General features: G+C 41.9%; 1 protein-coding gene across 2 annotated transcripts in view; it reads right to left on the reverse strand.

The window, feature by feature from the left end:
* Positions 1-6,298, reverse strand: part of PRKAG2 (protein kinase AMP-activated non-catalytic subunit gamma 2) — a 420,981-nt gene extending 414,683 nt beyond the window's left edge. Inside the window, exons 1-3 of one of the 2 annotated variants that reach the window (XM_031939458.1) lie at positions 6,048-6,298; positions 5,649-5,824; positions 4,096-5,438 (exon numbers count right to left, since the gene is read on the reverse strand). In XM_031939458.1, coding sequence (XP_031795318.1) covers positions 4,096-4,209 — 114 coding nt within the window. In that variant the 5' untranslated portion in view covers positions 4,210-5,438; positions 5,649-5,824; positions 6,048-6,298. Of the gene's footprint in view, positions 1-4,095; positions 5,439-5,648; positions 5,905-6,047 lie in introns of both variants that reach the window. The other variant, XM_031939457.1, reaches the window with a different exon arrangement.
* Positions 6,299-14,363: the final 8,065 nt, after the last annotated feature.

Raw genomic sequence — 14,363 nt, forward strand, 5'->3', positions numbered from 1 at the left:
AGGTTCTGATGCCCCGGTCATTAATAACCACAACAATAAGACTGTAATATGATGAGTTTTGGCCGTAATCAGCACAGCTGCCTTCAGAGACAGGCAACAAGATAGTGAAGGTCTATTTTTTTCTGGCCAAACAAACCTGTCCCATCCAAAACCAATGCACGATTATTATACCAGGAATATTCTTCAAAATTATTCCCCAATCCCCATCACCAAAAGTACACATGAAAGAAAACCATCTCTTAAAATATATTTGAGATATTATCAATTGAAGGCCTGAATTGGGAATGAAGGGCAAAAAAAGAGGCCTACAGCTATTAGCCAAAATCTAGCTACTTCAGAACCCCAAAACATCCTAGGGATAGTACTTCCATCCATGCTCTTCTTTTCCTTTCTTTTCTTCTTCCTTTCTCACTTCTCCCTAGCTAAGATACCTTCCAGCCTCAACTTGGACAATGATAATAAGAGTTTAAAACATTTATATAAAACTTTCTAGTTCCACTGCACTTTTGCAGGTATAACCTCACAAAAATCCTTTGGGATAGATAATTCAAGTATCATTATTACTATTGCTGTTGTTGTTATTATTATTATTATTCCCCCTTTTCAATGGATTAAGCAACTGAAATTTGGATAGTTTACGTGGCTGTCCAAGACCACAGAACTGGCATGATTCGGGACCATTATTTGAATCTAGGGCTAACTCCACGGCCAGTGCTTGTAATACAAAATACTGTTTCTTACTCCTATGACTCAAAATGGTCCAAAAAAGGGCAAAATCAGGCCTCCTAACTCCTCTCCCTTTATGCCAAATGGCTTATCCCTCCTCCCTCAACTCAGACTTCAGTTCAGTTCATTTCCATCATATGTAGGACAGTCATAAATAAAACATAACTTTATGTCTCCAGGCTTATTATGCATCATTGCTTAGCATTTTCCTCTCCTAGTCCCTCATATGGACTCAAAGTGCATGCCCAGAATAGCACCAAGGGGTGACTACTTGTAGGAAAAGTCATAACAAAGAAAGAAAAAGATTCCAGATGTAGGACATTGTGGAGGGAGAATGGTAATTAAGAAGGACCTAAGATTAAGGGGTTTTGCTGGTTTTTTTTTTAACCAAAATCATCATATGACTTAACTTCTCTCCTCCAATTCTTATAACTGGAGGTGGGGATCAATTGCCATGAAATATAGATGAAAATCTTGGTGGGAAAAGGGATAAGGAAGAATTTTCAGTGTGAGTACAAGCTATTTGTTCATACTTCCAAAGCCCTACTCAGAAAGAATATGGTAAACTGACACTGAAACAAAGCCACAGTAAGATGCTGATGCTGATTGAAGCCTTAAAATAATCAAGCACATCTTTAGGGATATAAGTATATCTGGACTGGTGTTCTAGATAATGATATTCTCCCACTTAAGGCAGTTACCTACTTCATCAAGTCTAGTGATTACATGGATGGGAAGGCAGATAATCACCTACATGGCCTATGATCACCTCAAATTCAATATGTCATAACGAAGGGAAAAACATTGAATAAAAAAATTTAACTCTGTGCCAATCCCTTGCTAAGTGCTAAGGACAGAAATATAAAAGCAAAAATGGTCCCTGTCCACAAAGAGCATAGATTCTTCTTGGGGAATTTGAGGCTGGAGAACCTAAGTCATACAACTAGTTAGGTGCCTGAGGCCAGATTTTAATTCAGGTGGTTTATTCACCATAGCATCTAGCTTACCAAGCAAGGGCCTCCCAAATAGGATTTTTCAGAGTTGATATGGATGTGGTCTTTGGGGAGAGGAGGAAAGAAAGGGAGAGGCAGGGTTGTTTGGTTTTCTTTTCTTTCTTTTTTTTTTTTTTTTTTTTTTTTGAATCAAGGACTTTCTAATTTTATTTTCTATAGTTTACCTACTCAAACCCAAACTCCTAACTAAATTTTAGGATTTTTGAAAGCAAGAATCAGATATGATATTTTTCATAACAGAAATTGTCTTCTTTACATCTCTGAAGCCTAGCAGAAAGCCTTAAAAGCACTCAATAAAAACTTAATGAATTAAAGGCTTTCCCCCAATCCCAACGACATCTAACTTGCACCTGAGGAAGAAAAAAAATTATTGGCAAATTGAAAAATTTCCAAGTCCAAAAAAGACCTGCCAAATGTAACGATGGTTGGACTATACATATTAGGAATTCAACATTGGTAGTTATGGGTCTTGTGGGAGACTTAGGGACCTTTGTTCGATCTGGAGATGAGGCCCTTGTGCTGTTTACAAAAAAAAAAAATTGTTCTAATTTTATTTATATTTCAATGTCTAGTTTGATTCTTTTGACAGGATAGTGCACTAGGAATCTAGATCATTCTACATTCATAGTCCTACAGAATTCTGTCACAAGAGAGTGTAGTGTAGTTGTCACTCCAAAGTTCATTAAGCATCTCCTACATAGTCATCAATATAGTAGGGACTGTGGTGCATTTAAGAGAAAATGTGGTCTCTGAACTTGGAAGAAGGAGCTCAAAGTCTAATTATTATGTGTTCTCCAGTAAAAGTTGTCATCTTACAGCAAAATCAGTTTGCAATATAAAAACTTTTATTTACAATTGCCCGCAAACCAAGTATCTTATGCTAGAGAAAGCAAATATAAGCAATAGCTAAATTGTCCTGCACATAAGTCACTGCAGGACGGACACCTGTTCACGCAGCTGCCACGGAGCTCAGGAAGGTGAAATATGGCTTTCATCGGCCATTCACCGCCACTGCCCAGGTGAGGAGAAAGGTGTCCAGTGGCGTCATGATCTCTTGCTGCCCCAAGTATCCCGACCAAAACTAACATCTGGAGTACCAGTTCTTTGCTCTTTGCTACAGAAGGGTTTAATCATAAGGGAGTGAGTGGTTGGGTGTTCAAACCAAAGGACGCTGATGAACTCCATTAACGGGGGCGGGAGGGAGGAGGAGGGAGAGAGAGGGAAGGATGACACGAATGAATGGACAAAGGTCGTTTAATTCTAGGGTCTGCATTACGATGCTCTTCAAAAGAGACCAGATTTGAAGGGCCCCTCTTCCTCTTGGAACTAATAATGACGGAGATCAAAACTCCGGTGCGGAGCTTTCCTTCGCACTACAGTGGGGCTTCGGGGTTAACGGGTTCGAGCCCGCTGGCACACAGCCCCAAGGGCCTCACCTCCGGATGGAACAAAGTCTAGTTTCCAGAGGCAATCGATAACACCAAAGTCCGATCAAGCCGACGTCGAGGAGTGGAGGAAGAGGGGGGAAGGGTGTGGACGCCAGCACGCGTTTGCTATCCACGCAACTCCTAAAGCAGAGTTGATGGAAGTGGAAGGCAAAAGGGGAGGGGGAATAGGGGAGGAGAAAGCCCCAACCACCTCAACTTCAGGCTCCCCAGAAAGGCCGGAGGGAGTCCCGAGAGGTTAGAAAGGGGCAGGGCAGGCAGGGGAGGCCGCCCGCAGCCCGGACAGTTCGCCCTCCCCGTCTCCACCCACTGCCCCACCTCTCCCTCCCTCGCAGTACGCAGGCCCACGTCCGCCCTCTCCTCCTCCGCCTCCTCTTCGGGAGCAGCCAAAACCCTCTTCTGCAAAACAACCTCAAAGCCTCCCACGAGCGCCCTCTCCCTTCCACACCCCTCGGTCCCGACACAGCCATTTCTAGCTACCCGCTAGCCACCCCGGCGAGAACGCCCCCGACGCACCTCACCCTAGGTAGGGGCGCGGACGCCCCCCCAACACTCGTACACAGGCGACAAAACAAACACACACGCAAAGCACCCCAAAGCTCGCGCACGCTTCCGCCCGCGCGCTGTCCCCGAGCATCTGCTCCTCCGCCACCAGACACCACCAACCCGACCGAGCCCTGGGCCCGGCAACCTCAGAGTCAGACTGGGCGCCGGGAGCTGCTCGGGACGGGGTTCAGCCCTCGGCACTTGCAGAGGCTGCGGAGCGGACTCCTCCGAGGGTCACGCTCGCCTAGGCGCGCGCCGGCTTGGGCATTAACTGTTTGCTCGCCGTCACCCTGCGGGAGAGACAGGACGGCACCGGGGGATCGAGGCAGGAGGGGTTTGGGGTAGGGAGGAGGGGGGGAACTCACTGGGATGTGCACCCGCAGCGATCGCCTCTTCTGGCCCGAGCTCTTCTTGCCGCTGCTCCCTCCGGGGCTAGAAACATCTTTCTTCTTCTTGGTGTCCATGGCCGCACTTCCCATAACTTTAACGAGAAGTTAATTCCGGGTGACTTGTTCCTGGAATCCAGCAGCAAGCAGCTTTCTCCCCCCGCTTCCCCCCACGGCCCCCCCGGCCCGCTCCTCTTGCAGCGGGAGGCCGGCTCCGTGAGCGCCCTTTCTGACTTCGCTTCCCCTCCGCCCAGGGGCAAGTGCGTTCTTACTGGGGACTTCAGAAGGTGTCGGGGAGTAGGGAGGGGGGGGGCGGTAATTGGCCGCCGCTGCTGTCACCCCGCGAGGTGGCGGCGATGAGGAACCACCGTGGAGTTCAAGTGTCCTCTTTCTCCCGCGAGGGTCATCGGGAGCAAAGCACAAAGTCAAAGAAAATGCTGCCCCGCGTGGAGCTCTTCCACCAGGTTGCACATGCCTACGGGCTCCTGCAAAGTGACAAAGTTTTCTCCCCCCTAGTAAAGTTACATTTTCTGCACCTTGCCACCACCCACCCCCCACCCTCCACTCCAAAAGCAGATTCCTGGAGACAGGTGCCAAAAAAAAAAAATTGGAAAAGGCTCCTCCCAAGCGTCTGTGCCTTAATTGCCAAATCCTGGCGACAGCGAGACAGTTTGCAAATAAATACCAGTTCAGTGCCTGGAATTGAGTCCGTCCTCCTTGCTCAGGCAGGAGGGGGAAGGAGGAGGAGGAGGAGGAAGAAGAAGAGGAGGAGGTGCGAATGCAAATACTCATCGTAATTGGGCTACCTCTTAGCTATAAGCAGAAGGGTTCCGGCAGCCGCGGGGACTCTAGGGCTACTCTCACGCTGCAGGGGAGAGGGGGGACCCAGGGCAATTGCTCCGTGCCAGCTAAGCGGGCTCTTTCCTCAATCCGCCTGCGACCAGTAACCCCAGGTACAAGCAGCGAGCAAAGGAAAGAATACGCGGGCCGCAGCAACCATGGACACAAACCCTGGGCTCTAGAGCAGAGGAGGGGGTGCGTCCAGCGAACCCAGGCAATCTGGCTGGAAAACTGCAGGCTGCGCTACAGGAAGTGCAGCGCAGAAAATGCAACTTTCTCTCTGACAGCCTCTTTCCTCCAGGCACATCTCCGGAGCCTCCGAGCCCAAGGTCGTGGCTTTTCTGCCCGGCGCCACAGGGACGCAGCCCAGTCAGGGCGGCCGAGGATCCCTCCCTGGCTGTGCTTTTGCTCCCGAGAAGGCTGCAGAGTTGATTGTGGGCTTGCATTCTTTCTCTGCAAGCTGCAAACTACCGCACCCGGAGCTGTGGAGAAGAAACACTATTTTCTCCGCGCCCCCCACCTCCACCCCTAACCCCCAGCCTCCAGCTCAACACCTTGCTAACAACAATACTAAGAGTAACCCAGAGCTCCCCACATTCCCACCTGCAGTCCTCCCCTAAGTAGCAGAGAAACCCAATTTTCTGGAATGCCCCCCATTCCCGAATACGTGATTTTCCTCTCCCCCAATGCACCCGCGCTTCCACTGCGGCTGTAATTGAGTACAGCAAGTCTTGGGGCTCTTGCGTTGTTTTTCTGCTTTTTCTGTCTTCCAGGTCCATCAGCAATTGCGCAATCCGTCCATCACGACGTGACCATCCCGGCGCTGTGTTGTGGGCAAAGATGCGGTGCGAGCGGGCACCCTTCAGCCCTGGAGTAGCCAACAGACCCGGGGAAAAGGGCGGGGAGACTCTCAAAAAGGGTACGAGGGCTTCGGTTAGGCAGTTGCTGCTAAAAGGAGGACCGGGAGGGCCACGTGTTGGCAAAGCCAACACTGCGGCAACCGCTACCGCTTCTTAGGCTGCAACGTTCCCCACAGCTCCTTCCCGAGTTCTGAGAGGGAGGGGAGGTGTCAGTGTTTCTTTAGTACTTACCGAGACCACGGATGTGCTGGGTGCCCTCCTGAATAGGCACAAGGACTGGAAGGAGGGAGGGAAGGAGGCGCATTGCTTCTGAAATTCATCCTGGCGCAGTCGACCTTCCAAATCCAGCCCCCTCCCCCTACCTTGTGGGAGGGGGGATGTTTACCCCCCTCCCCAAAGGTCACCCCGTCATCACGAAGGCTTTGGAAGCCAAGTCTGCAGTGTCTTCATTCATCGATGTAAAAGACGACATTCAGAAATAAATAGCGCGCTCCCTAAACGGTATCCCTTTGGGTGACGATATTGCAGGCATGGGAGGAGAAACATTTGGATTCATTCACAATGCTGATACTTCCTCAATATAGGTAGCCTTTGGAGCCTAGCTTTCAGCTTCCCCAATATCGATGGTCCACAAAGGTCAAGCATTAGCAGTCCTCAGACATTGTAAGAATCGGATACTGCTTTAGAAGCTTGTTTTCTACTCTATATTTCTAATTCAGTTAAAAAGACATTTAAAAAGGACTTGCCTAGTGTAAAGTATTGAAGATAAGCAGACAAATAAAAATTAAATTGCTCACACTCGATTGCTTGTTTAACAATGGGCTTTTCTCCCAATTATAAATAGTTATCTCTATGTTGTGCAAGGAAATAGATGCTGGGAGGGATAACTATATGTGTATGTATATGCATATATATGTGTGTGTATATACACACAAACATATATATTGATGTTCAGGGGGATAATTATATGTATGTTTATACTATGTACACTGGAAGGGTCAGTCTGGATTCCAGTCCAATTTATTCTTCTCCATGATGCTGTCCACGCAAAGATGAGAAAATTAAAAAAACAAAAACAAAAAAAACAAAGACATAAACTTGTCCTTCCTCTAGAGCTCATAACACAAGGAGCATGCATATGAAGAATCATGATGAGACAGTAAAATTAATTGGGACGAAAAGGGACAACCTGCTTCTCCATGACTATGACTTTCAGCAGAAGGGAATCAGAGTAGGCTTTCTAGAGGAAGTAACCCTTGATTAGGGATTGATCAAAGAGAAAATAAATTACAGGTATAGGGGATGAACTGAGAAAGGCATAGAATAGCTAAGAGCCCAGTTGGCTAGAACTTGTGTGTGAAGAGAAGTAGGGTATAATACAATTGGAAAGGAGCCCAGTTGTGGAGGGCTTTAAATTTCAGGCCAAAGGGTTTGTATTATATCCCACTGGCAGCAGTATATAAAGTGTTTGAGCAAGAGAGTGACAAAGGAAGATTGGAGAGTAAGGCAGGGAATGTTACTTTGAATGATAAAGAAGAGACTGCTGGCAGAGATCGGGGAGGAAGCAAGAAATAATAAACACCTAACCTGGTCCAGAAAAGGAAACAGCTGGCTCCTAATTTCACAATTCAATAGAAATTGCTGTCTCCAAGGTTACCAGTGATTCCTTAATTGCCAGATTTGATCTTTTCTCTATCCCCTTCATTCTTGACTGCACATTGTTGATCATTCTCTACCTGCATAGTCTCTTGTCATGAAAAGCTAGAGCATAGTTTCTCATCATGAAAAGCCATCACTCTTGGCAAACATCATATAGTGCCTGTGGATGTTCTAGGGCTTCTTCTCTCTTTCCATTCTTCTCTCTAAACTCCAAGCTCCCCATGGATTCAATTGTCATCTCTTAACTTATAGATCTATATAGTCAAGCACAGTCTTTTCTCTGAGTTTCAATCACCCATTACTTATTACCTATTGGACATTTCAAACAATGTCCAAGAAACATCACAGACTCAGGGTCCAAAATTGAATTTACCCCCAAACTCACCCCTTGTTGAAGGTACCACCATTTTTCCAGTCTCCTAGTTTATAACCTTAGCATTATCATCAATTCACCTTTGTCTCTCATAGCAATCAGTTACCAAATTCTGCCGTTTTCACCCACAAATCATCTCACACATATGCACAGCTACCACTTAAGTTCAGATGTTCATCAACTGTTTAACTAGATTATTTCAGCAGCCTCCTAATTGTTCTCCTTGATATAAATATCTTATCACTCTAGTTCATCCTACACACTGGCCCAAGTGGTTTTCTTAACCTCAGAGCTAATTTTGCCATCTAACTCGAGAAACTCCATTTGGTCCCCATTACCTCTAGAATCAAATTTAGCTTTTCGAGGCCTGTACAACCTGACCCTAATCTACTTTTCCAATTTAATTGTACATTATTCCCACCTCCCAAAGCACTGGTCTGATACTACCATCCCCCATTCACTTAACTCCAGTGGCTACCCATTATCTCCAGGATCAAATAAAAAAACATCTATTTCACTTTTAAAACCCTTCACAGATTTCTAGCATACCCTGTGTTGATACTGGAACAAAGAATTGGGAGAATTTGGCACCTGACTAAATGTGTGGAATAAGTATTAGAGAAGAGTTAAAGATGACTCCCAGATCTTAACCTCCATAACTGGGAGGAAGGTGATGACATCAACAAAATTAGGCATACTAGGACATATTCAACATATATAGGACTGCTTGCCATCTAGGGGAGGGGATGGAGGGTGGGAGGGAAAAATCGGAACAGAAGTGAGTGCAAGGGATAATGTTGTAAAAAAAAAAAAATTACCCTGGCATGGATTCTGTCAATAAAAAGTTACTATAATAAAATTTTAAAAAAATTAGGCAAGTTTGGGGAGGTTTTGGAGGGAGTTGATGAGTTCACTTTGGAGCACATTGAGTTTGAGTACCTGTGAAACACCCAGATAAAGATGCTGAAGTGCATTTAGAGGTTAGCTAAAGACTATGTGTGTAGATTTGGGAATCTTCTGTCTAGAGGTGATAAGTGAATATCAGGAATCTAAGGGGACATGGTCAGGGAAGAAAGTTAAGCACAGAATCTTAGGCAATAATTATTAAGGCTCAAAAGAGGTATGATAGACTAAAGGAAGACATAGAGGCAGGAAAATCGAGAGAGAGCAGATTCTCAGAAGCCAAGAGTGGGAAATAATATTGAAGAACCATTGGTCAAGAGAGTGAAATATTAAAGATCCTCAACCCTAACACATTAAAAAAAGAAGCCTATTGTATTTGATCAATAAGAGGCTGTCATGTGGAAGAAAAAGGAAGGACAGTTTTAGTAGAGTGTGGGATAGAAACTAAAAAGTAAGGTATTGAAGTATGTTAAATGTTGGAAAAGATAAAGGAAATGTATATACTTTAAAAATTTGGCCAGGAAAGGAAGCAGAGATAGGGATAGCTTGATGGAAATCTGAGTGCCTTTGTGAAAACTTCTTTTGCTTTGACCTTGGGCATAATGGGTTAACATTCCACTCATACAATCAGTTGGGGAAATTATTGTCCAAAATGTGCCTGACTTTTGGACCATTCATTCCTAGCAAAGATATTGGGGTGGTTTGCTATTTCCTTCTCCATGGTTTAAGGCAAGTGACTTGCCCAGAGTCACACATATAATAAAGTGTGAGTTTAAATTTGAATTCATGTCCTCCTGCTTCACAGCCCATCATTCAACCATCTAGTTACCCTTTCATTTGGGAAGTATTGTTGTTCAGTCAAATCCCTTTGGGATTTGTTTATTTTTTTCTTTTTTGGCAAAGTGGTTTGCTATTTCCTTGTCCAGCTCATTTTTCAGATGAGGAAATTGAGGCAAACAGAGTTGAGTGACTTACCCAGTGTCATACAGATAGTAAGTATCTGAGGCCATATTGGAACTCTGTCTCCCTGACTTCAGGTCCAGGGTTTTACCTACTGATCTACCTAGCTCTTCTTAAATAAGTAAGTATCCTTCCCCAAAGAAAAAGAGTCCCTGTGCTGTGGAGGGGATTATTATGCCTTAAGTAAAATACTAAGATGATCTCAATTACCCTCCTTGGCTTGGTCCTGAAATTCCATAGTAAAAGTCCTATCTCTTTAAGTCTTTGATCTTTAAAATGAGATGGGGGAGGGAAATATACATTTTAAGTAATTGTCAGTTGTTTATACTCCAAGGTGAGCACGCTTACTTGAGCTTTTCTTGAAAGTAACTTTTAATTTGAGGGAAGGTAGGAAAAATGTGAAAGTAGAGAGGGATGATAGGGAAGAGGAGCCACTGAATTATAAAAACATATAGGTCCCAAAGTTTCCCTATGTCACATTTTTGCTTGGATCCTGGCCTAATAAGTAAGGCTTTGTTTAGAAGTGGCTCCATTGATTTGCTAAATTGGTTTCTATAAACATTTTATTTTCTCAGTCCTCCATGAAAATTTTACTCCCTGGCTCATCAGGGAGTATCTCAGGTATTCCATGACTGTGTCAGCAGGGGAGAAGCTCCAGCCCAACAGACAGCTTGAAAGACTTCCAAATACTATCCTGGCAACAGTGTCTACCATCTAAGAACCAGTAGAGTTTCAGGTGCAGAAAGGGATGGTGGCTGCCTGGTGATAATTTTTTTTTTTAATTTACAGCAATTGATGCTCAGGGGAGTTTCATTCTGTATTGGTGGAAATGAAATCACAGGTATATATAGTGCTGAAGTGTTAGAATCACTCATCAACTTTTATGTCAAATGATCCTCACCTCTCACTCCCCTCCCCCAAATGGCCTGAATATGTTTTTCTGGTTTATTGACCCCACTTCAATAATATGGAAATGCCATTATCTGTCTTCCTTCCATGGAGAACATTACAAGTACACAGATTCACAAAGTTAAAATAGAAAAAGACATACTTAGAGGGTTTTTTTTTAAAGGTAATAAATAGAACTAAAATCAAATCTATACAAAATATCCTGATCTAAAAATATACAATATACCTAGATAGTAAAAATATACAAATATAAATTACACAAAATACAAATATACAATATATAAAAATGCTGATATACAAAACATCATTAATCATCAGATCCTACCATGCCCACCAACTACCAACCTCTATCTTCTTCCCTTTTCATTTAAACTCCTTGGAAACAATATCCATAATGAGGGCTCCACTTAGTCTCTTCTAATTCTCATTAGTCTAGCTTTCAGCTTCATTCAATTGAAACTGCAGTCTCCAAGGGTAAATAATGATCTCTCAATTGTAAAATCTAATAACCTCTTCTTGATCCTTTGCTTTCTTGAATCTTCTGGAACATCTGACAGTTGCCCACTTTCTCCTTTTGAATTCACTCAGATCCATGGGATTTTTGGTAACCCTGCACTCTCTCTTGACTGATCCCTTCTTCTCAGTTTGTTTTGATGAATTTTCTCCCATGTAGCATCCACCAAAGTGATTTTCCTAAAGTTTGGGTCTAATCATGTCATGTACAACTCTCCTGACTCCAACTCAATAAGCTCTCTATTACCTCCAGAAACTAATTTTAAAAGTCCTTTATGATCCATTATTCAAGTGAAAAAATGGCCAAAGAATATGAACAGGCAGTTTTCAGAGGAAAAAATTATAGCCATTAATAACTATTAATACATAATTATATATTGAATAAAATATACAATAATATATAATATATAATAATAACAAATTAATATAAAAATGCCCTAAATGACTACTGATCAGAGAAGTCCAAATGAAAACAACTCTAGGGTAGTACCTCATGTCTATCAGATTGGTTAACATGACAGAAAAGAAAAATGATAAATCTTAGAGGAATGGGGAAAAGTAGGAACACTAATAGTACAATTGTGAAGTGATCCAGTGATTTTGGAGAACAATTTAGAATTATGTCCAAATTGCTACAAAACTGTACAGACCCTTTGACACATTAAAGCCACTACTAAGTCTGTATCCCAAAGGGATCAAAGAAAAGGGGAAAAGGATCTATATGTACAAAAATATTTATTGTAGCTCTTTAAATGGTGTCAAAGAATTAGAAATTGTGGTATATGATTGTGTTTTAAGAAATAATGAGCAACATGCTTTCAGAAAAACCTGGGGAGTCTATTACAAACTGATACAAGGTAAGGTAAGCAGAACTGAGAGAACATTATACATAGTTACAGCAATATTGTAACAGTGATCAATTGTGAGAGATGAAAACAATGATCTAAACAAGACATTACAAAGAACCTATGCTGAAAAATGCTATCCACCTCCAAAGAATTGATTAATTGTAAGTGAAAATTGAAGCATGCTTTTTAAAATATTTATTTATTTAACATTCTTCTTAGTTCCATTCAAAATAATTTTTTACATTTGTTTTTAAGATTTTTTAGTTCTATGTTCTCTTCCTTATCCTCACCCACCATTAAGAAATAACATATGAAGTTGTGCAAAACATTTCCATAAAAGTCAAGTTGTGGAAGCAAACATAGATTTTCCATCCTAATGAAAATTAAAACCTTCAAGAAAAATTAAGTTAAAAAAAGAGAAAGAGAGAAGTAGAGAATGTTTCAATCTGTATTCAGACTCCATCAGTTCCTTCTCTCAGTATAGATAGGATTTTTCATCAGAAGCATACTTTTTTAAACTTTATTTTTCTTGTTTGTGAGTGTGTATGTTTTCTTTTGCAACATGGCATATGTTTTACATGACTTCACATGTATAATCCATATCATATTACTTGACTTCTCGAGGAGTAGAGGGGATGGTTATGAGGCAGAGAACCTAGAATTCACAATTTTTAAAAAAGTTTTAAAAATTTAAATGTAATTGGTAATTGTTGAATGAATGTTGAATAAAATATACATGTATCTATATGACAGCTAGGTAGTACAGTAAATAGAAGTCAAAAAGACCTGAGTTTCAACTGTCATTGCTGGAAAATTACCCATGCATATATCTTGTAAATAAAAAGCTATAATATAAATGAATTATAGCAAAAAAAAAAAAAAAAAAAAAGACCTGAGTTCAAGTGTAACCTTATTTATCAACTGTGTAACCCTGGGCAAGTTATCTAATGTTGTATGACTCATTATCCTCATCTATAAAATGAGCTGGATAAACCATTCCATTATCTTTGCAGAGAAACCCCAAAATGGGATCACAAAGAGTTAGACATGAATGAAAAAACAAAACAACAATTACATACACACAGACACACAGACACACACACACACGGGCTCTTTTTGTATTTAAAATTTATCACATCCTGGCTACTTTCTGCTTTTTTTCAATCTTCTTAACATTCTGTCTGTGTCCCTATACTCTGTAATCCAGCCATAATATCCTACTATTCCTCATGAAATAAATTTTATCACTTAACTTATTAGGTGATTAAGGGACACAGTAGACAAACCTCGAGGCCTGAAATCAGGAAGACTTAAGTTCAGATGCAGTCTCAGTCACTTACTAGCTGTGACCCTGGACAAATTAGTTTACTTCTGTTTACCTCAGTTTCCTTATCTGTAAAATGGAGATAATCATAGCAGCTATCTTCCAGGATTGTTGTAAGCAGAGGTATCAAAAAATGGGACATGCCCTACTGTAGAACAGGATTCCCCAGTAATGGGGAAATACTTAACAAAATAAATAGAAATGCAATGTAACAGATTAATATATGTTAATATGTGGCCTGCAGGGATCCTTATGTAGGGTTTAGTGGCTTGAATTTGATGCTACTGGTTATGAGGATCAAATGAGATGATATTTGTAAGGCTTTTAGCACAGTGGCTCTGCACATAGCTGCAGAAATGTTAGGTATTATCATTATTATTATTATGTGCCTTTGCACTGGCTGTTTCTCGTGTGCTCTCACTTCTAGTTGCTTCATGGCTTCCTTTAAGACTTAATCTCAATTGCCAGCTCTTCAAAGACTCTATTCCTTTATATTTTAATATATTTAACATCTACTGGTCATCCTGCCATCTGGGGGAGGGGGTGGGGAGAAGGAGGGGAAAAATTGGAACAAGAGGTTTGGCAATTGTCAATGCTGTAAAGTTACCCATACATATAACCTGTAAATAAAAGGCTATTAAAATAAATAAAAAACAAAAACAAAGACTCTATTCCTACTCCTTTCTCAAATTAATAGTGCCAACCTTCCTCCAACTTTGTATTTATCATTTATGCTTTAATTTATATATGGCAGCTCCACTCTCAGGATCCTTCCAGCATTGAATTGGCAGCATTGATAGTTTAGAAAACTGTATTTCTAAAGAGTGCCCAAATAAGAATACTGATGGTCTAAGGAGTAAAGAAGCATCCTACTTTCTCCAGTTACCTGTAAGAACTATTCACTTGATTAGGGGGTAAGGAAGGAATTTGATAAAATTCAACAGGTCTGTCTCTAGGTGAAGAAGTAAGGAAGGGATCATACTCCAAGCCTTATCTTTATAATCTTTTAGAACCAATGATTCTATCCTTTATAAATCAGACATCCAATGAGGACTCAA

Source organism: Sarcophilus harrisii, chromosome 5 (assembly GCF_902635505.1).
Source record: "Sarcophilus harrisii chromosome 5, mSarHar1.11, whole genome shotgun sequence".
NCBI classification, from domain to species: domain Eukaryota; kingdom Metazoa; phylum Chordata; class Mammalia; order Dasyuromorphia; family Dasyuridae; genus Sarcophilus; species Sarcophilus harrisii.